Source organism: Phaethon aethereus, assembly GCF_964289735.1.
Source record: "Phaethon aethereus genome assembly, chromosome: 12".
Lineage (NCBI taxonomy): Eukaryota > Metazoa > Chordata > Aves > Phaethontiformes > Phaethontidae > Phaethon > Phaethon aethereus.
The window spans coordinates 3,730,885-3,754,061 of NC_138588.1; the positions used below are offsets into that span (position 1 = coordinate 3,730,885).

General features: G+C 44.6%; 1 protein-coding gene across 1 annotated transcript in view; it reads right to left on the reverse strand.

Annotated features, from left to right (window-relative positions):
* The window catches only part of LRRK1 (leucine rich repeat kinase 1), a gene marked incomplete at its 5' end in the record, with an annotated part of 77,396 nt that overhangs the window by 8,658 nt on the left and 45,561 nt on the right, over positions 1 to 23,177 (reverse strand). Inside the window, 16 exons of the mRNA XM_082005150.1 lie at positions 203 to 319; positions 1,714 to 1,831; positions 3,409 to 3,560; positions 4,390 to 4,584; positions 4,769 to 5,046; positions 5,718 to 5,915; positions 7,034 to 7,200; positions 8,646 to 8,886; positions 10,453 to 10,592; positions 11,846 to 12,009; positions 13,434 to 13,605; positions 16,598 to 16,874; positions 17,525 to 17,684; positions 17,940 to 18,060; positions 20,066 to 20,238; positions 22,329 to 22,493. Of these exons, the coding sequence (XP_081861276.1) occupies positions 203 to 319; positions 1,714 to 1,831; positions 3,409 to 3,560; positions 4,390 to 4,584; positions 4,769 to 5,046; positions 5,718 to 5,915; positions 7,034 to 7,200; positions 8,646 to 8,886; positions 10,453 to 10,592; positions 11,846 to 12,009; positions 13,434 to 13,605; positions 16,598 to 16,874; positions 17,525 to 17,684; positions 17,940 to 18,060; positions 20,066 to 20,238; positions 22,329 to 22,493 (2,838 nt within the window). The remainder of the gene's footprint in view (positions 1 to 202; positions 320 to 1,713; positions 1,832 to 3,408; positions 3,561 to 4,389; positions 4,585 to 4,768; positions 5,047 to 5,717; positions 5,916 to 7,033; positions 7,201 to 8,645; positions 8,887 to 10,452; positions 10,593 to 11,845; positions 12,010 to 13,433; positions 13,606 to 16,597; positions 16,875 to 17,524; positions 17,685 to 17,939; positions 18,061 to 20,065; positions 20,239 to 22,328; positions 22,494 to 23,177) is intronic.

The window sequence follows — 23,177 nt, forward strand, 5'->3', positions numbered from 1 at the left end:
CTCAGGTTCTTGCCCACACCTCTGTCTTCTGGCAGAGGCACAAAGACCTGGAAACCTTCTCTTCGCACTGCCAAAATGTTCCTGGGCACTGCAAAGTCCTTCAACACTAGCTAGTGACAAGCCACGCGAACTCTGGCAGCTTGGCCCGGCAGAAGACAGCTTAGTCGCACTAATGCCCCTTTTCCTTTAGGTTCCTCCTTACCTTTTTGACAACAGGAATTACTAGAAAGCAGCTCACGGTAGCAGGAGTGTCTAAACCCTTCTGCGGAGTCTTTAGAGGACACATGCCCTGCAACCCATACACAGAAATCTTCTGGTCCTGTGAAAGAGCACATAAAATTCTATGAATTTCCATCATCTTCCATCCTTTTTATATTTGGTATCTGACCAAGATCAAATTGGTTCCAAACCCAGTTTTTACTTGTATTTTTTGATATCCAAAGCCCGGATTTCTCCTTGTTTTCCCGGGAGAGCATTTGCTTTGTCTGCAGGTAGAAAGCAGGTTACTGCCTTCCCCAGAATGAGCTGTGGGCAGTACATGCACTATCCAAAAGCCATCAAAATCACCACTATAGGTGTTTCATCACCACATCTAAAAGTAGCACTTGACAACCCTGACTCTGTTGGGGTTTTTTTTTTTAATTTTAAAAATTCTTCCAAAAATAAACTATACGGATGGGTCCCCCACCAACCCCAACAAATCCCAAATGTGTCAGGATAATTGAAACATCTTGCTAGTTATTTTGCATTAATCTGTCAATTCAAGGAAAGCTAGTATTACATTGTACGTGGAATCACACCTGCTCTACACCTCGTAAATCTACTAAACTAACATAGAGCACCCAGTTTGGGGAATAGCAACACATTTCATTTTGATCAAAAAGGTGGATATAAAATGCTTTAAGGTTTTTGAATTGTAGTTTTCTATACTTCTTGTTATGAAAAAAATAGGAAAATTTGAACTTTACCTCAATGTGGGAACAGAAAAATATCTTATTCTCCTACAGGGAAAAAAAGATCTATACTCTCACTCAGTTCCAGCACCCACGCTAGGGTGGGGTGAATTAACCAACACAAATTATTTATTCAGCAAGCGTGGCCTTTTTTCCCCTCTCTGAAACACTGAGCTTCAGGAACATTTCAATTTGTTTCAGCTATTTTTTGTTTGTTTTGTGTCAAATGATTGTGTCAGAACTGCCGACAACACAGCCCTTTTTGAGGCATGGACAGGGGCTCTGAGGGATAAATCAGCCATACTCTCTCACTCTTATTTTTTTAGCTGCAGTTTTCCACGGTGAACACAAAACTTGGGTACCCATTTCCCACCAACTTGCAAATCCCTCGAGCCTCTTTCAAAACCCCACCCTTAAGTGCATGGTTTCTCTCACTGCTTCCCTTTATCGCTTACAGATAAGGACATTTCCCAGAAGAAACCCTAGGTACAGATATGCTGCGACCCGGAGAGCTCCGCCTCAGAAAGTCGAGGTTCCCACCACCGCTTTGAACACCCGGAGGCACGACTTTGATCTAGGTATCAGCTAAGAAATAGGCTGAAACAATACACCCAGAGATGGCAAAGTCACGCTGCTCATCTGAGACGCCTATTGTTTCAGACACTCTTAGCTTTATTAATTTAATTGGCTTTCTCTTCGTTTGTGCCTCTTCTAATGACGCCCCTCGTGAGCGGAGCACTGAAGCGTGGGCAACGCTCACCTCAGTGGCAGCCCAGAGGGCATTCTGAAATTTTAATTGGCAGCATAGCTTCATTCCTGGGCAGCTCATCCTCTCCACTTCTATGACTCCTTTCTCCGGATTCACCACCGTGTAGTTTCTGAAAGGAGCAAATAACAATTTCCTATAGCCAACATTCATCCTGCAAACTGCTACGGGATGGTACTTGGCACTTTTGGCCAAGCCGTAAGATGAGTGTCCAGATGTGGATGATGCTGCAAGCATCTACATCCCTCCAAATAATCGTTGCAAAGGAAGAGAAATACAGCTGTGCCATGGCTCTTCCTCTGGGGGCAGACGTGCAATTTCAACTCGGCTATCTGACTTTGCACGGAAATGGATTAGGAGAATTTATGTGGTCTGTTACTATAATTCAGTTGTGAGACAAATAGCTCCAGCTGAATAGCAGTAATTAATAGCTGGGAGGTCTTAGCCCATCTCGCCCATTAGGTTCTCAAGAGAATACGTGCTCGTTCTCCAAGTTCCCTGCCTCAGTATTATCTGGCTTCATTACTTATTCTAGTACGTAAACAGAAGAGCATGATTCTTCCAAATAAGAGCAAAGATCTGTAACCTGATAAAATAATTTATAAATATGACTAATTAATATTTTTTTAGCAAAAAGAATTTTGTTTGGGGACATTTATTGGGTTTGTGTGCTTGAACAATAACTGGATATTCACGAGCACATCTGTAAGCCCCAGATGTTTTACCAACTGTGGCACAAGCAATTACACATCCTGAAACCTGTCACATACAACTAATTTGTTATTCAGCAGTTTCCAGCAAGTGGATTGTCCAGTCAGGAAGCAGATTCACTGAGATATATTGCTGTGAATATTTGGACAACATCCATGTATTCAAAATACATCTGTGAGTCCCATGTGTTTCTCCAGTTTTAGCAGGAATAGTTATACTGTCTGCACTGAATGACTGACCAGGCACCACAAATAGCAAAGCAAATAGTTCATGAACAAATCACATACCTTTCCCATTAGGTTAATGCTTACAAATAATGAACACGTTAATATAAATTTCAGATCAGTTTGTGAATGTTTCCAAATAAGATTGGGGCTATAAAAATCAGTAAAATCCATAAGAATAAACCTAACTAGCCATGGGTCACGTGTGGCTGAGCAAAATACCATAATCTCCGTCACAATTTAATAACATTTAAAGCACATGCCTATTCAGTATAGCATACATTTTACTGAAAGTATACACTTGGATGCACACACAGCTTCAGGCATGTGGTTAACTCCTGATGATTTCAATAGGATTTAAGCATGTGCTTAATTGCTTTGCAGAAGAGAGATGGAACTGCAGTCTCAATTAGGGAAGGTTTAGTGTTAAATGGCCTCATTAGGAAAGGCAGAACACGTCTGTTCTCCTGTGCAAATGCTTCATCCTGTGTGTGTGAATCATTACCCTGCCCTAATCTTCTCCTCATATTAACTGAAGCAGAGTTAAGCTCATTAAATATCCTTTATAAAGCAACCACTGTTCCCAATTAAAAGAGTTTGGGAAAACAGTGTTCACCATATCCTTGGCATTCACCCAAATTCACTTTCACCTTCTTTACCTCCCTCCCAGAGGCATAAGTGAAGACGCTGAAGGATTTTTACCTAAAAAGGACAAATAAATAAAAAAAGAAATTACTAACATGGGCTGTCTCACCTGGTGTCTTCCTTCCCATCCCAGAAGACCACAGTGTATTCCTGTCCTTGGGAGCAGAAGAAGGAAGACTGCTTCCCACAGGATAGCAAGTACATAAATGTTGCAAAGGTAGGATCTTTCATCTGTCCTACCACAGAAATGGCTAGTGGACGCTGTGGGGAAAGGAAAAGAGAACGACATATGTCATACAAGACAGTTGGAAGTCGAGATGAAATAAAAGAATCGTAATAACCATCATTTATTAAAGATAGAAAGTCAAAAAGTAGAACTTCTTTAATAAGCGCTTCTGATGCTTTCTCAAATCTGCACCAAATTCTCCTTATAAATCCCACCTCATTGGTTTTTAGCATCCTCCGTACCCAGATACTGAAGCCAAACCTCTTTTGTACTTCCATGGTTTGATCTGTGATTCTCTTACACATTTTATTGATGAATTTCTTCAGGTTTACAAATTTTGGAAGTTGACTCACTGTCATGACAGTGTCTAGCTGTTTGGGAGTCAAGCTGACCCTTGTTTGAAGGACAGTAGCTCTGAAACACCAACTTGTAAATAATGAAAAATGTAATGCAGCATAACCCTTTTCTTGTACTTTGAACCCTTTTCTTCCTCACACCGCCTCTTGTGATGTCAGTGTTTTTGAAGTCTTTGTAGTTACACTCACAGCACGATACTATAGTATCTGTTTTTAGAAATTATGGGTAACGTCTTGCCCTGGTGAAATCAATAGCCTAACTGCCATTGATGTCAAGGGACCTTCATGTCACCGCAGATGACTAAGGTCACCAATCCGCCATCGTTTCATTCATAAAACTCTCATTTAAGTCACTAGAAGTTCTGGGCCACATCAGCAGGAAGGGTAAAGGGGCAACTGAGCTGTTCTGCTGTACCGAGACTGAGGCTAGCTCTCCTGCGTGAAGAGGGCTGCCAGATCCCTGTACCTACACGATCAGAAAACACTGGTCACAAGGGTCGTCTTGTACCTTTTCTGGCTTAGTGTCCCAACACTCCATCATGAGTGCCTGCATCCTATATAGCTGCACTTCTTCCGGCTGCCCAAGAACAGGACGGATCCCTTTAGACAGCTTCTTTGCAATCTGGAGCTGGTGGTGTCCTAGCACGGGCCGCTGACCAGACAGCAGCTCATACAGGACCATCCCATATGAGAACATGTCGACCTAGAGCCAGAAACAGAGAGAAAAAAACAGGGCAAACCTCCGTTGGTGGGTGGAGAGGAGAGCAAGGAAGGCCACGGTAGAAAGCTGCATGCCACGCACATAGAGGGGAATTCAGCCCCGTGCACGAAGCCAGCCCCCCACTGCTGTCACGTAGGGTCTGCCCCAACGGATACATCACGGTTACCTTCTCATCGTAGACTATGCGAGGCCTGATCTCAGGAGCTTGGTAGCCCGGCGTGCCTTCCACGCCAAGCGCGCCTTCGTGGAACGACTGCCGGGAGATTCCATAGTCGGAGAGTTTGATATTGATGTGCTCTTTGACGTCCAGGGACCACACCAAAATATTGTCTGACTTCAGGTCGCAAAAGATGATGTTCTTCTTATGCAGGTAGGCAAGGCCTGTTACAATCTGATACGCTATTTTGTGTGTCAGCATGTGCCCCAGCGGCACAAAGGAAGACCCTGGCACAAAGGAACAGCCTGTCTTCAGTTCTTGTAATTGCAATAACTGCTTTCTCCTCCCGCCCCCGCTTCTCTTTCTCCTTTAAACTCCAGAGCAATAACTAACAACCTTTTAAAACATCACTCAATGCCATGATTTGAAATGACACTGTTCGTGTTACTATACACGTCTGAAAGCTCTATTAGAGTCTTTTTTTAAACCCTTTCACTTCTAGACTCCTAAATCTTCTGGTGAAAATCAGTGTTTGACTGAAAGTTGACACAAAGCCAAGGTGCCAAGAGGGTCAGATGGTCTCAACCTATCTTGAATTAGTGTTGTTCATTTGACAGCAACAGAAATACAGATAATTTTGAGAGACTTTAGAGTGCCAGACACCCATCTGCAGAGGTAAGAATACAGCATTACCCATGCAGCATTGAAGTGAGATGCATTTATTAATTTGCAGAGAAATTGAAAATCCAGGTCTCCAAAGTAGTTTTGAAAATCCTGAGCATCGATTTTTACTGGGTTCCCAAAGGCACACTTTAAGAGCAATTCCATCTCTCCCACTTCCCCTAGTCTGGAAATAAACCCCTTCAGTAAATCAAGCAGTAATTTAAATGTTGTTGACCACGTATCACTGCTGTGACTCGGAGAGTGAGCTCTCCCAGGAGGAAGACCCTGCTTTTACCTTTGGAGTTTTCAGACAATACAGTGGTGAGGCTGCCCAGAGGGGCCAGCTCTAGGGCAAAGCAGAGAGGATGGATGCTGATGCCAATGAGGGACACGATGCAGGGGTGTTGCAGTGAGTGGAGCATGCTGGCCTCCTGGCGAAACTCGGAGAAGTTCTTCATGGCGTCCATGGCTCTCAGGTGTTTCAGCATGGTATCTGGCAAAAAAACAACAAACCCCTTCTCACGCCCCAGCTGAGAAACCAAGTTAGGAACTCTTTGGAAGGTGCTAATCACTGAGCAAATGCTGCAGGAGGAAGGCAGTTTATGGGATTATGCCAACAGCAGGACTTTAAGTTGCACCCTCATGTTGATGCATGAGCCACTAACAGACATTGGCTATAAGCAGGACATACACATCTGCCTCAGGAAGCAAGTGCTCCCCTGGTCCGTTAACACCAACCTCGAGTGTGTCTGGCACACGCTGTTCTCATGTGTCACCTGCATGACTTTGGAAAACTCAGGCTGTGCTTTTTAAAGCAGGGACTCTCCGGGTGTGGATGTCACACTGCAGACCCTTTGGTGGATGGAGTCTTCCCTACCCTTTCTCAGCTGCCCTACCAGAAGAGGGACCCTTCACAGCAACTGTCCTTCTGCCCACGGGACACCACCATGGCTCAGGCAGGCCTGGTCTTTCCAAAGGTTATTTGTCACTGAGACAGCAGCTGGCCTCCTCCACAGCTCACGGGTTCACTGCATCCTTCCCTGACAAAAATGAGGAACGCCAGGCACTTTCCCCTTTCCTTTGCCCATGGACTGAGGCTCTGCTGGAAACCTGCGCTCGACAGCCAGCATGTGCAGTACAAGAGCCTGCCCCTGCCTGGAGCAGCTGGCAGGCTGAGAAGGATTTCCAGTTGGCTTTCTGTAGCTGCTGGCACAGGTGGGGTAAAAGACTTATTCAAAGGTGGAGACGCACAAGTCCTTAGTGCAAACCCATGCAAATCCACCCTTTTCGTTGCCAAATAGCCTGGGAACAGGAGATGACATTTTGCCTCCCACCCCAGTCAAGGGCTCTGCCTTGGCACCCTATGAGTCCACCCATTGACCCGCAGGAGAGAACCATCCTGCAGTGCCAATGATCTTCATCGCTACAAGTGCTTTCGTGAAGGTCTCTTTAAGGTGCATCCTCCTCCTCCATGCAAACACATCAGTTTTGGAATATATTTCAAAGCTGTATTTAAACAGGTGCTGCCAGCACTTCAGAGAGCAAAGGCTCTTTGGTCTTAGCTTGGGATCGCAGACTGCAAGATTCCGACACTGATTCTGTGTACTGTACCTGCAGCTGAAGTGGGAGAACCCTTGCATTTTTTAATCTGAAATCTCTTCACAGCCACTGGCTTTCCTTGGTATCGGGCCCGATATATAACAGTCCCACTTCCACCCTGGCCAAGAACGTTGTTTTCGTTTTCACTGCATTCCAGTTTGCTATTTTCCAGGAACAGTCTGCCAAAAAGAGATTGAGTCTTTCTAATTAAAAGTTTCAAAGATATTGTAAATTCATGTTTTAATGTGATTTCCATTTTCACAAATCCCTAATAGGTTCTTGTCTTATCTACTGAGAGGACTGGATCACCCAAAATATCTTGGTCATCTCAATGTACTTTATACTGGCTCATGTCGTACAACAGATTTCTCTCAGAAAAAGGTAACTTGGGCAAATAAGAAAAAAGGGCATTTTACTAATTTATCCCACAAGAATCAAACAGATCTGGAAAGCACATAAGCTTCTTTTCCAAGCAGATGACACAGGTACAGATACTTGTACTATTTATCTGTATTAACAATTTTTTTGCTTCATTTGCCTCCTGTTCCTCTTTTCTCCACCGAGGCAGGACAGGATGTTTATTAACAGCCCCACACTCTGAAACCTGATTATTCAAATCAGCTTACTGTTCCCAGGCTGCAATTCATCATTTCCCCACTCTTCCAGAGACTACTTTTACAGCTGTTCACACTTCAAACATCTCCACTCGCCTTGCACACGTCAAATAAATCTCTAGGAGATAGCACTGCGAGGAGGGCTGTCGTGATGAGCCGATGGGGTGTTTGCCCAGTAAAATGACCCCAAGAAAGGAACAGGGGCCAGTGGGAGCAGAGAAAGCTCTGGCAGCAGCCAACAGGACACTGTTTGGTCTAGAGGTCTCATGGCTCTGCATTGGGCACAAAAAATTGGTCTGAAAGAATGTGAACCAAAAGAGACATTGGTCTCCTGTCCTGCCTGCTCTCAGGAGGTCTCTTGCGCTACACACTAAGTAATAAGGCGTATAATACTGAACCCATCTCGGAATGCAGTTAAGCAGCTTAAAGATTTGGCAGAGCTGCTATGGGCAGGGAAGAGCTGTTGCAGCTCTTCAGGACTGCCACACTACTACTACAACACAGCTAACAGCCCTCAGCCAAGCAGGAGCCTCGACTCAATGTGAATTCTCTAGTGGTGTTTATATAAATTTACTCACTTATACGCTCTTCAAAACTAAAGGCGATTTCAGTGCCAATCTTGTGACGCAGCAGCACTTCCTTTTGGTTTTGCCATATTAAGATCTCCTTTCTGGGATCTCAGAAAGACTCCAACTACAGAAGGCTCTGGCCAGAGTACTGGGCAATGCAGGACAGCTGCGGCTTTAGAAAGGGACTTTCACATTGCATCACAGTGATCTCAAAGGACCCCCCAAAGTGATGACTCGGGTCAGCAGACCGCGATTGTCTAAGCAAGTGTGCTGACCACCAGGAGTGCAGTTTAGGATGAATTGCCAAAGCAGGGATTGAGAGTGGATGAATTTGTTTCCTGTGGTCAGTATGTTCCTCTAGCAGAGATGACTTATGGAAAAAATCCAACTGAATTACACGTGTACATGGAAACTTAAGCAAAGGCTATCAAATAACATTACCTGGCAGGAAAATCAGTCATGAAAAGCTCTGGGACCAGCTCTTGGAGAGAAACGGGGATGTCAGGGTGGTTAGGACATGTGATGTAGTCCAGTTCAATGGCAGTCAGGACACAGTCCTCCATGTTAAAGTACTGCGCATCCTCCGCCTTCTCGTTATCCTCTGGCTTGGAAGCTGCACAGATGTGGCAGGGCACATACTGCTCCATCAGCAACGTGCCATCACTCTCAGTGGCCGTGAGTGCTTCAAAGCAAGCAAGCAAACAGAAAACAACATAACCCACACAAACTGAGAAAGAACAACAGCTCCTAGAGCATTCAAATGTCTACAGTCACTACCTGGATCCACGGGCTGAGAACGGTCACACTCATGAAAGCAGCAGTTTACTGCAGTGTATTGACTGGAATAAGAAAATAGCTTTTTGCAAAGTATACACAGTATATAGCAGGGATGGTACTGAGGAGACAGGACTGTTGACATAACAGCTACTCTGCTTTGGTCACGGCTAATGCATAAGCTTGCGAAAAAAAGGACCAGTAGAAATTAGAAGTATATGAATAAAGCATTGAAGAGAACCTCCTACTTGCTGGGTGTCTCCGTGTGAACCACATATACGGATCACTGCGTACGCTAACGGGCATGACCGTGCAGTAGAAGAAAGGCAGCTGTGAGGCTGCCCAGGAGCCCCAACCACGTCTGCTTTGCGAGCTGCCAGATGGCTTCAGGCGGAGAGCAGGCATGGGAACGGGAACTGGAGCGGACTGGGAGGCACGGCTCACTGCGCCCAGGCCGAGCACTTCAGGTGCAGGCTAGGAGTAAGCACTCGCCTGCAGCACCCAGGTTAGGAACACGGTCACTGTGGGCTCCCCCATGGGCAATGTTTTTAGCCCCTCCAGGGGGAAACGTGGATTCTACCAAGACTAAACCTTTGGGATGTTCAGACCTCTCCCACGAACTACAGAGGGATTTTGTGGTGACAGGCTCCATTGAACGCCTACAGTTAGGCAGGGTGAATACAGGCCGTAGCCTTTGACGTCACTACTCTTCTCAAGCTTCGGTGATCAACATTATCATTATTTTAATCCAAAGGCAAAATCTTCTTTTATCTTCATAACATGCAGAACATGGATATGTGAGAGTGCACAACTGTGTCCTCCAGAGAGCCTCCAATTAAGAGATTTTGGCACTGTTTTCTGGACCAGTGTGGGACGACAAAGAACACTTCAGATTTTGTTTTGGTTTTAAACAAAGTGTATTGGGGTTGCAAACAGCCTGCTGGGTAACAGCAGGATTTGTGCTGATCACAGGAAAAACAACTGCAGGAGTCAAGGAAGTTACCTTGGCACAGAGTCCTTGGTATCATATTCACTCATGCCTCTCACATCACAATTGTATAAATTACAGCGTGTTAGAAATGGTGGGCAAATGCTGATCCCAGCTGATGCCAAAACGAGTTCTGCCATAAGGGACAGTGCCAAGTAGTTTGGGCCAAATCCTGTCCCTGCTATGAGCACTGGAAGAGTCTCTTGAACTCCCACGGAAGCAGGTCCTGTTTGAACTGTAATGTTTCAGCTGTGATTGCTGTGACTGACGGACTGAAAGACACAATGTCTAGACCAAGGTGTGCTGGCAAAGAATCTTCATCTGTCTGCAGGTTATCAGCTTTTCTCAAACTTTGTTGGCTGGAGACTGTCAGAGCCTGAGGGGTCTTCAATTAACACACAATATTGTGCACCTGGAGAGCTCTGTCAAAGAACCTTCTGTTAAAAAGACGTAATACTGCACGGAAAATTACAGTAGTTCTCTTACCAGGAAACCACTGGTCTATCAAAGAGTTGACATGATCTGTGATGAATGCCATTGCTGAAAAGTCTCTCACTTCTGACTGGCAAATGATTTTAATTCCTCCACTTTTCTTCTTTTTCCAGTTCACATCAGAAGACTCGACGCTGTGTAAGAAAGCCAAAAGACAACCGCATGAAGCTTCTGTGAAGTATCGGTGTCAAAAAACTTCCTTTCTCACAGGAAACCTAAATTACATAATAACATGTAGTTCATAAGTAATCAAAATAAAAAGCAATCTAGCTTTGAGGATGATTTTCAATTCAGTCTATTCTGCAAATGACTTTCAGAAGAGAATTCTCGCACAGAAATGCTGGTTGCTCACAATGGGTAAATGCTACAGAAGGTCAGACCCAGAGAAAACTCTGGCCTAAGTGAACTGAGCATGATGGACAGTTTTGACGGAAATACTCCACATAGAATGATGGAGGGTTAGGAGCTTTAAAAATTGGTAATAAAACTCCAATGGCCTGATGATGATGATAATAACAATAACAACAACAATAATTTCCAAAAACTGTTTGGAAATGTTTATAGACATAACAATTTTTGTTCAATTCCTACCAAAAAAAAAAAAAAAAGCTTTAATACAAAGAGCTGAGTTCTGTAACTCCCTGAAGTACACGCAGACATAAGAGTATGACCCCCACGATGGTCCAGAATTAAGGATTCCAGCCTGTGATTTGCAATGTCTGGGTCCAGGTCTCTACTCAGCTGCAGACTGCTTAGATGAACTCAGGAAAGTCACTGTGCCCTTCTGGTCTCCAACCGTGCAACAGCACCAATGGTTCCTCCCTATCTTGCCAGGGACTGGAAGAGCAAATGCATCTGCAGATACTACAAAGATCAAAGTCTTAAGTGGCTGCCTAGTCTCTGCATTTGTGAAGGAGCACGGACAGCAGGTTTCCTCCAGGCTTGCAACCAGCAGACACTGCTTTGGCCAGCTTAAACCAGTCAGCCATAGTCCTGTTGCATGCAGTCTGATAGCACAGAAGGACCTCCATTGATCTGGATTACTGCCACACAGTGGTGAAGTTTTAGGATTCAGTGGATTTTATGATTTTATGCTAGCAACACGTTCTGCTCTGAATATCACTTTCTGTTTTCTTTAAATTTCTTTAAATTTGTGGCTGAAATAACACATAAGGTTGATCTGTTCAGAACTGCCAAACAATCAGTTATTCATCATTTTTGTCACCAGTTGTTAACCAGATGAGTTATGTCTATTAGAAGAGCCTCCTCTTCTACTGATGAGTGAGCATATACCATGAGTCAGGCCCATTCATCTCCATTCAGATGATGTGTTTCATACACTCCGTTAGTCCCCTGTCATGCATGCTGCATTACGAACACAAATTACCTAAGATAGCCTCCATCAAAGGTAACGAACAGACCTTCCTGCCAGTAAACAGTGTGAGTCCTTTTGACTCGGAACGTGCTGCAGCGGTTCCTTTGGGTGCCGGTGAAGCTGTAGATGGTCACCTTTTTGTTTCTCGTCTTGGTGTTCTTCTTGTTTTCAAAAAGCTGAAAGAAGCAGAAAAGCATAAAAATAACTATTGAAATTTCTCATAAGGATGTTGTTTTAATCAAGCAATAAAGTGACTTCTTTTTTTGGCCTTCACAGGTACTATCATACCTTTTCCATCAAAGAGCAACTTGTGCTCATAAAAAAGCTTGCGATGGAATGAAAATACACACAGTAAAAGCTGATTTTGCAGTAGTGGAAATATTTTTCATGCCACTCAAAAAGAAACAATTTCACATCAGTGAACAAAGTTAATCTATAACTGTGACATTTGTTGTATGAATTCTGCATTTGCAACAGTCTTATAAACCCAAAGAAGAGCTGAATGTTCTAGTGAATGATTAAGTCTGCCCTCAATGTAGATCGTTAACTTTTCCACCTGTCTCAGTGGGAGGAAGATGGCTTTTCTCCAAGACACTTCAAATCAGCACTTAGAGAAAAATGTATTTTTGTTTTAAAACCAAAGACTTAATCTGCAGAACTCCACGGTACTTGTTGCTCTAACGCAAGATGGGTCTGACGCCTGGGATCCTTTCCATTCATGCCAGTGAGGACTGGATGAGGTTCCTAGCAAAGGCGCTCTAGGGTTATGTAGTACCCATGAGATTGTAAGCAAGGGGTTGCCAAGACAGCCCATTAAAACAGGTAAAGTTATTACATGGTCTGAGAAGCCTGGAACACGGAGGACCTTCCAAAAAGAGGTATCATGTTTTCCATGTTCTGTACATCAATGACAAAGAACACAGTTTAAAACGGATAGCTGTTAAGAAGATACACAGTCATACTAAAAATATTTTGCAGGTATTTATTACAGTTTCCAGCAGAGCTATGTTTTCAGATATAAGCTGCTGCAAAAACATGTTTGTAACAACACGAAAATTCACTTAGCTTTCAAAACCTTACAAAGACTACTTTAACGATATGCATACCACTTGCACCAATAGGGTGCCTGCTTGCACTCATTACCCCATTAAGGCAACAGTCCTGTAATTTTCTTCTCATTTAAACACATATAGATTCAGATAGCTGACTTCGGTGGAACTATTCCAGATCTCCACTGGCAAACAACGTGAGCAGAGTCTGGCCCAGTGCAACAGCCATGGACAAGAGCTGCAGACAGAACTCCAATTACTTGTAATTGGAAGATGATGGAGGTACTGAGATCTTCCAGGGGATCATGTTTTAAAGAAGCTGTGGAGAACGCAGGCTTTCTTTCCCAGTGCCAACTTGCTGCTCTAAATGATACCTACTGTGACAACAGAATCAGATTTTGATTGCAGAGTCTCATCTCCCCCTATTTACTCAAATAATGTTATTGAAGTCTGTGACTGAAGCAAGCTGGATGTGAAGAGACACCCACAAACACAACTGAACAACAACTTTAGCTGTCTTCTTTTGCTTGCAGAGAGATACGGTAACCTACCTGGAGGTCCATCTCTGCCAGGCTAATTAACATTCGGGCTATGAATCTTTGCCAAAAGCCAACAGGGACAAAACTCATCTTGAAGACCCTTTGGACTGTGTTTGTGGTCTGGTGGCAGAGTCCGTGGATATCTAATGCTGGCTTGGTAGGAAGCAGATGAGGGAGGAGGTAGCTGAAACACATCAAATTCAACAGTTCAGATTTTAGCTACAGCTTGTAACAGTGAGTACATTGTTACTGGATAATAAGGCGATTCAGCCTCCAAAGAGATTTTTAATGGCACAGCCTACTGCATATAAAAAAGCTTTTAGACTAAAGGCGCTGCAGCAATACATGGAGAAATTCATTTACACTATGGAAGCAAGCAGAGGCAAAACAGACATTACATAATTCAGCCAGGGCTATTGGACAGGCCTAAAATTGATGTAATGAGCAGGAGATTTGTGTAATCACAAATTAAATGCATTAAAATATAAGTCATTAGAACAGCTGTGATGTTGGGACTCATTTTTTGGTATCTTTGCTACTCTGCCCTGGTAGTAAGCAGCAAATTACAGCTCCTGTGTGGAACAGAAGATAAATGCAAAACCAACCTAGAGCAGCTCAGCTTCAGTAAGCCCAGAAGGTGGGGAGAGGGGGTGTCGTGGGAGGTGGCAATGAGGCAGTTACAGGCTGCAGGGACTGAACTGCTCTGGCTCTCATCCCAGTCCCAGAACAAGAGCATCTTACCGGTCAATGTGACAGGGTTTCCTGCTGCACCATACTGCAGCTGCTGGACTCCCTACCACATCCCTGACAAACTCCTAGGGCAAGAGCTCCCTTTGCCAGACTGATGCCAGCAGACATATCACTTGTCTTGCTCAGTCTCCTCCTACAATCAGGTTATTAGGTTCTTTGCCCAAGTGTGGAAGAGACTCAGCGCTATCCGAGTCTGACCAGTCAGAAGTAACAGAGCTACGCCGGTGGTTTTCAGATTATTTTCGTATCTCCCAGTAAGCACAGAATATTCATTTGTCCTGACCTTTAGTGTTTGGGAAGCTAAAACCTTTTGGAAGCCTAGAACTGGTTTGAAAACTATGAGCTTACAGCTTTCAATACCTGCCAATAAATCTCTTAACAGCAATACTCTTCTATACCAAATACATTCCAAGATGCCTATATGGTCAAAAATCTTACTTGGTTATAAGCAGAAACACTGCTGTTTTATCAGCACTGAGCCTGAGAAAATGTGTTGGCATCTGGGGCTCATCATTGACGGGCATAATGACAGCAATGAGGCAAACGGCCAAGGGACTTGACCAAAATAATAGTGGCAGGGACTAGACACACTACTAGAACTAATGCTGGGTCCAAATCCAATGCTTTAAGCCTATCACGTTTTCTCTCTAGCAGCTGCAGTATTCTGTAAAACCTGAAATATCAGCTCAGAAAAAAACAGCCATCACCAGACAACAGCTCTCTCCATATGTCACGGTCCATAACATCTGATGACATTTTACATGATCAAATTATCTGTTCCATGAAACATCTTCGGAATGTAAAACTGATAAAAATTTCTCTTCACTTATAAATTACAGTAAGTATGGTCATACTTTCAACCCTATTTTAACAACCAGAACAAAGCTAAATTGCATGCAGCTTAGGCAGAAAAGTGGATTGCATCAAACTAAAAGTTCTTGCTCTATAAAGGTAGTGGATGCATCATATGACAGCCAATAAATTTTCCTCAGCACACCCAAGAAAGGGTTTAGGATCATAAGAAGGCCAGTGAGGCCCTTCTGGACCACAGCTATATAGCGGATTGTAATACAGATGGTGATTCGATGCTCTTGAACAACAGCCAATGCAAATTTTGAAAATATGTGAAACATGCCCCCATCCACCTTTTCAGAACAGAAACTGGCAGCTGCTTTCTCTACTGACTGCACAGAAACCCTATCTGGCAATCTAGACAATAATTGCAGAAGCACAGTAACAAATAACTGCTCTGTGTCTGGCTAGTACGTTAAATTAATCCAACCCGCTACAGCTACAGTCCATCAGTGGGAAGAATATTCTGCTAATGTGGCTTGGATCACTCTAAAAAAGATTGGGCAGGCCACGAAAAAGCAGTTTCCTTGTTCCCGAGGCACAGACAATGTAATTGCCTTGGAGAAAAATGGCAGATAGTGACAAGGAGTCCAAAAGGCATTTTGGACTAAGCAGAAACATTGCTGCTTTATCTGTGTTAAGCCTGAGAAAATTTGTTGGCATCCGGGACTGGATAAGTGACAGGCATAATGACAGCAGAGAGAATGCTGCACTTGTGCTGGCATTCAGAGCTCCCGAGAGGCTCAGGGCGATGCAGCCATGCTGTCCTGGAAGGGCAAGGAAGTGAAATGCAAATGCCACATCAAAAGTGCCATACAACTATGGTTTCACCGTTAACGCAACAACAGGCTGTCGCCAAGCAGATGGGAGAGAGAAAAATAGCAGGGAAGTCTGCCCAGAGGAAAAGAGATTGGGGGGCAGAGGGGAGGAGGACTCATTAACATTTAAAGAGAATGAGGTTTCCTAGACCATTCCTAGGAAAACTATTGTTCAACACCTATTGAGTCTAAAAATTAAGAAAAACACATTGCTACTGAAGCTACACTTTCCTGATTTCACTAGAAATAAAATGCTACTAATTTCAGGGCTGACATAATTATTGATTACCCAAAGTTTTCTGCCATACTGTGGAGTGAGGATCTTTCACTGGAAACAGATGACTCCAGCCCATCTATATTTCAGGCCCAGCAGCCACGAGCCTCACATCATCTCAGCTGCAGCTGCGCTGGCTGAGTGCTTACAGCTTCCACCTGCTCATGGCCACAGCCCTGGCGGTGTCACTGCCCCTCCGTGCTGGTGGCTGAGCCTGTCACCAGCCTCAGTGCTCCGAGTGGACAAAGACCTGCTTTGGAAAGTTTTCCAACTAGCTTGTTTGGACCAAAGGATGCTCATGCCAGGAAATACAGCCCAAATGGATGGGTGCCTTCCGTTACACTGTTTAAGGCACTCAAATGTTTTCTCATACCAAGATCCTTGTCAAGACAACCACTTATAGTGACAAGGCCTGTTAATATCTGCTGATTAAATGGCCATTTTTCTCCAGCCTGACTCAGCCTCTCTAATTATCAATATACCTGTTATTGGCCACAGGCAGTGCAATTTCAAACTTGGCCAAGAACTGGAAGTACTGCTCTTCGGTTTGCTCAGTGAAGCCCGTCCCAACCAGCAGCATCCTCAGATCCTCTGCTCTGATGACTCCATTCTTAGCTACAGACTTGGAGCTCTTGATGTTGAAAATCCTCTGTAGACACTCTGAGAGCCAGACGGGGTCAAGGAAGTAGAGGTTTCTCAGGCCATGGCTTGTGTCTGGGAAGTGCAGTAGTGTACCTGTTTCTATGAGAAAATTAATTGCTGCAAAAAAAAAAAGAATTGTAGATTATCAGCAGACCAGCATTAGGAAACCACAGTGCAGATGAATAAGCTTATGAGGCAGTCTGTGCAGTTTTATGCATACCAGATATAGCCAGCACGTAGCCAAGCCAGGAGAATAACATTTCTCTGAGCAGTGCTGCTATCTGGCACTCCACTTGTAAACCCACGTCTCACCACTTTACAGTCAGTATTTCTGTCCCCATCACACCTCCCCTTCACCCTCCTGCTGCCATCCTCACAGGGAAGGGCTCTCCCTGGCTTCTGCAGAGCAAGGCCTCTGTAAAGATCACAGGATTGGGGCCCTACAGAGAAGACAGCCTTGAAACTATGACAACCCTCATTCTTCACAGAGCAGAAATAATATCAGACAAAGCTTGTTTTAAAAAAAATAAATTAGTAGCTTCAGACCATCCCAGAAACTTCCCAGCCCTCTCCCCAAAGCCCCAATACTAATTTTATATCTCACCAATTTCCAAAGTGACCTCTACACAGCTGTAGAGCACCCTGTAACTGTTTTTTTTTTTTTTTGCACACCAATTATCTGGTGGGCTCCCCTCCATTATTCATGGAATATTTCAATCGGTCACACATATTGATTTCCAAGAAATTACTGGTCTGCTCTGACCTACCAGTTTGCAAGTCTTCGTAGTCTTTGATATCATTTCCAGGGGTTTGCTCAATGATCAGTTCTATTTGTCTGTCTGTTAAATACTGTACATCATCATTCTGACTTCTTCTATGCTGTTCTGCAAGGACAGCTTCTTGAAGACTAAGGTAACTTCTTGGTATCTGCAAGTCACATGAGAAAAATAGCAGGATCAACATCAGACAACAATCACTCTGCTGGTGATGAACTGGCTAAGCCATCTCCCCTTTGAAGAGATCCTACAGTACTGTCTTTCCCCAAAGCCAGATAGCCATCTTATATACTTCACATGCCTCCTGCATCAGCAGTAACTCCTAAAGTTCATCTCCCAACCGAAAATGAAGCCCCAAAAAAACCCCCCTTTGGTAAGGATCACCATTAGAAAGCAGAGTTCTTACCAATCTCCCTGCAAGTTTTTGTGAGCAAATTGAGCTGCCGACGTCCTTCATGTTGCAAGTGACATGAAAAATCAGCTGTCGGAGTCCATCGAGGCCTTCCAGAGTCTTACAGGAGAGCTCGCTGCAAAAGTCATGCAAGGGTGAGGATTATCAAACCTTAACAGCACACAGGCTTCCTTTCCAGGCTCACTTTCTCTTGCCAGTGACTTAAAATCTCCCGTGTCAGATGAACGGGAGGAAGGCTGTCAGTGAGCATTTTTAGCTTTGGAGAAAAACATGAAGAAGCCTGGAAAAGACGAATTAGGCCAACCTCTGCTCTGCCTGCTTCATTCGCGGCGCACTGCGCTCTGTCCCCTGTGCCCCACGACCTCCGGGAACTCCCCGGCACACCAGCCAAAGTCATCACCCTTTTTCCCGTCAGTGCCACACACACTCTGGAAGGGGCTACGGGAAGGAGGAAAACACTGTGCTCTGGAAATCGCTGGAGACGAGTCCAGTTCTCCCTGCCTCGGATCAAAGAGGTGCGATGATGACTACCAGACACCTTTTCCTACCCTCATTCTGGCCCTTGCTCAGCTGGATCCTGTGATCTGGGAATTGATGCTTATATCCTAAAAGCTGGCCTTCAACATCTCTAACAGCTAAAAACCTGCTCTCTCCAGCTCCTACTATTTTTGACCTTTTTGTGGGACGGATAAGAACGGTTCTCTTCCACTTTCCCCAACAAAGGGTCTTTCTAACTGATCCTACACATGTTCCTGTGGCAGACAGAAAATCCTTTCCTAAAGCGATATGCTTTATCTTAAACCTCAGCCACCAGTGGCACTGGGAAGCGTGCGCTCACTGGGATGCTGGAGGACCAGCGCTGATAAAAGCACTCTGGGCTCACCCACACAAGGCTTTCACAACACACGCTCCTCACACTCCTCCAGCTGCCCGGAGCACCGCTCAGAGGAGCCCCATCTGGGTGGACAATGGGGTGCGAAGGAGAGGCATGGGAGGGAGGAGGTACAAATCAGGCACAACTTCAACTGGGAGAAAATGCAGGGGAAAAGGAAGGTGAAGAAGGGGAACGTGCGGGACGTGTGGCAGGGTGAAAGAAAGTCCTCTTGAGAAAGAATGATTGAGAGGATGCTCTGTGGTGATGGGAAAAGAGATTTGAGGAGACTGAACCACAAAGCTTTCTCTTTCACACTGTGCGTCTCTGTGCCTCACACCCGGTCCCTGGTACTTCTCCTAACGGGGAAGAGCCAGCTGGGATGCCCAAAGCAGCACTTGCGTCTGCAGAACGGAGCGTGGGAGGTCTCCTGATGACTTTGCCAGGCAGCAGATGCAAAGTGCTGAGGACATCACAGCACCCTTCTTTACTTGCCAGCCGCCGCCTGCTCTCGCCCCAGGCGTCAGCGATTTCACACTGTTCGGTGCCAGCCTGCTGCATCCACACTCCCCCCGCACTGTGCACTCCCTTGGCTGACAGACCTGCTGCCTCCCCAGCCGGAGAAGCCTTCTCTCCCCAGGGGCACTCTCCACCAGCCGAAGGGAGGGATCGGTGTCAGCCGATGATCGGTGACTGACACCGATCTTCCAGGCAGCACCATCCCTCCTTTATCACACCCGGAGAACTCCGACGGCACAGGTTTGGGCTGCCGGGGGCCCCCGGGGCTGACCACTCCTCACCCTGCCAACACTGCCACGTGAGCTGCATTCTCGTGTCAGGTAGCAAGAGGTTCCCACACATCCTCCCCTTAAACCCCATGGCACCCACCCTGTGCGAGTCATGCTCTCAAGCTTTGCAGCATTAATTACTCAATCTGTACCTTCTCTCCCCATGACTCATAAATTGTATCACCATTTAATGGTGTAAAACCTGAGTGGAGGAGAAGCACTAAAACAGGCTGGCCAAGGTCACGACTTTGGAGCTTTCAGCTCTCAGACCCATGATCAGACTCTCGAGCTACACTGAAACTCTCTCTGATTATCCTACGTTATCTCAGTCAAAAATAGATGAAATGCAATGCTGATGAGTCTTTAAATCAATTCCGTTGCCAAGGAGATCAAGTATTACAAAATTGTTTAAAGTGACATAAAATAGAGTGACTGAGTTTCATAAAGGCACAAGTACTTACTGCAGGTGCTTGAATGTGATATCTGGAAAGCCGGTTGCTCTGGATCCAGAGGGAGACCGACAGAGAGCCAAGACGTATGCCCTCAGAGTTGCTATCCTCTCAACACGGAATTTAGTTTCAATTAAATCAAGGTGTGTTCCTACTACTAACACCACTGAATTTGGAGCTTTGGCCTGTAAGAGAAAACATTGACAATGATCTCATCCAGATTACGTCGTGGTAAATTCAGTGAGGACATGTGAAAAGTATAATATTTAAGAGAGGGTAGTCATGTACATTAATAGAACGGAATATATATAAAATGGAGGCAACCTGTCGTGGCAGCTTGACAACAGCAACAAGGGATCTGGGTATTACAGAAGTTCTCCTGCAGAATATGGCTTAATCATCTGCTGCTACTGCAGAGCAGGAAGCTGTCAGTTTGGGTTTATTACATCAGGGCTTAACATAAAGGGAGTTGCCATGTGGTATTAAGTTGCTACAAGTCAGCTAAATGATGGGAACTACGTCCGCCCAGACAAAGGAAAAGAAGTTAGCTTAACCTGTAGCCAGAAGATCTAACTCTGATATCCTGGAAAAGGCTAGTTACACTCCAGAATGGATACCTGGGGAAGTGATGCAAACTTTTTCACCGGAGGTATATGGAGAGGTGAGATAAACGGCTAGAAATGTCTAAATCTACTTAATCCTGAATCAGTGTAAAGGAATGGATTAGATGATCTCGTGGTTTCTTCCAACCCTTCCATGATTCAATTACAGCACTGGAACGTATCCAGATTTCAGGGAACGCGCTGCCAAATACAATGGGATTGCACAGGCTTAAGCAGGGATCAGCCTGCGGATCCAAACGACTTCGACCACAGAAGGATATTCAGATGCAGAAGTATATGCTTATTTGCAGCCAATCCATTTCTCTTATGATGCCCAGTGAAATCTCCTAACCTGAATGACACCAAACTCAAACCCTGTGCAGACACACGAGTGATGGCTCTAGCAAGTCAGACCAAAGGGCCCACTTGGCCCAATATTCTACCTAGAAGCTAATGAAGAGTACAGGCACAGGGTAGGCACACAGAGATTTTCCCTAGTGTGTTCTCCCGGTATCCAGCAGCCTGCAGCTCACCATCTTCCTAAGCGTGAGACGGCATCTCTGAATTAGCAGCACTTGATGGATTTTTCTTCCACCAGACTGGTTTTTCAACTTCTGACACCCACAGCACATTGTAGTTCCAATAAATTCTGCAGCTTAGCTATCTGTTGTGTTTAGGATACTTCCTGTTGTTTGTTTCAGAGCAACCATCTCATTATTTCATTTAATCTCTCGTAATTCTTCTATTGTAAAAGATCATGAACAAATACTCCCTTGTGGTTTTCTCCTCACCCCCTGGTAAGTCTACATGGCCCAGCCTACTGCAGCCCTCCTCATCTGCCTCTTCCCCAAACCGAAGAGGCCTAATCTGTTAATTTGCTGTGCACTCAGAAGCTTCTACATACCTTTAACCACCATGTTCACCTTTCTCTGTACCTTTTCTGACGCAACTATGTGCTTGCTGAGACGTATTAAGGGCACAGGCGCATCATATATTTTTGAAATACCGAAATCATGCTTTGAGCTTTGTTACCTAGTTTGGGTTTTTGGTTGCTGCTGAACGTTAAGCTAACATTTTTGTAATGTCAAGATGTTTCTTTTTTAAGAGGCACTGGCTTAGAGCCCATTTCTGTGTCTGTAATGTTAAGACAGATATCAAATAATGAACATTGTTATAAAAAATTATGAACATGGTATTATAAAAATCAGCCAACACCAATGAATTGACTGCAGCTCTGAGTCTCAGCTGAGAGCTGTCTGGGAGATACACTCTCGCTTACTTGAATCTAAAGCGTTAAAAATAAAACCTCAAGACTAATATGTGTCTAACCCACACAAGAAAGAAAATGCTTCAAACACCCCTTGGAGCACAGTGTGGTCAAACACTAATTCCAAAATAAGTATGTTCAGCCTTACTTAGCAAGGGTTTATAAATCAGCTTTTGTTTCATTCTCTGATGTGTGTGAGAGAGAACAAAGCAAATGATAAATTTAAAGCATTAAATATAGCGATACGCCTACAGTGTAATGGAAAATTAATTCCAAAAGCTATGCAAAATTCATAGCTTGCTGAGTTTTTAAAAGCAGACCAAAAAGAATCTGTAATATCACATATCTGTGTGCTGAGCTACTACTTGATAAACAGATACCCCAGAGTCCACCAGTGACTTCTTACCTCAATGTTCAGCAACCAGAACTGTAAGTTTGCCACAGCTTCTTCCCCCAGCGCCAAGTTCCATACCACTATGTACAATGCTTTGTCTGTGAAGAAACACTGATTGACTGTAGACATGCTTGCTGGGCCTCCGATATCCCAGACATTGAACTCCACTGAATCAACCTACTTAGACAAAGAGAAGTGTTCAAATCAAACGGTTGCAGTAAATCACAGGGAGATAATAGCTGAAGTATAAACCTACGCCTGCATAATGTATGACACAAGAAGGGTTTCAATGTCCTAATTGTGCCTCCAGGAAAGAAAAATCAACAAGCAATTGTTAAGCATGGCTACCACTTCCCCACAGGAAATCAAGACTAATTACTTGCTGCTAAAACGATAGAGATGCCCTTGATGCTGGTAAATCTCCAGTTAATGCTGTGGATTCTCCAGTACAAACAAGGGTCCCATTCTGAGCCCTGTATTTCACTGCATCTTGAACAGAAACTGTTTCATCCTTGTCTGTGCCACACTCGACAGGACCGTTGAAGCTACTTATCTGCCACTGCTGTGGGGAACAGGAAACCCCCTGCTGAAATCACTTCCACTGAGCTCAGCCCTAACTGAGCCAAACAGAATATAGATGCTCAGGAGATGGGAAACTTCTCAAGTCTTTCATAAACACCTCCTGCACATCGCTCAGAGGCTTCTGACGTGCGTGTCACACCAGAGATGGGGAGATTTACAGCTACTTTAAATCAGAGTCACTGATTTTGGGGGGAACTTGTACATGGAGGCCTCTCTAGCTCTGGCTCTCTTCCAAGTATCTCGGCATCCATTCCTCCATGCAGCCCCACAACAGCACTA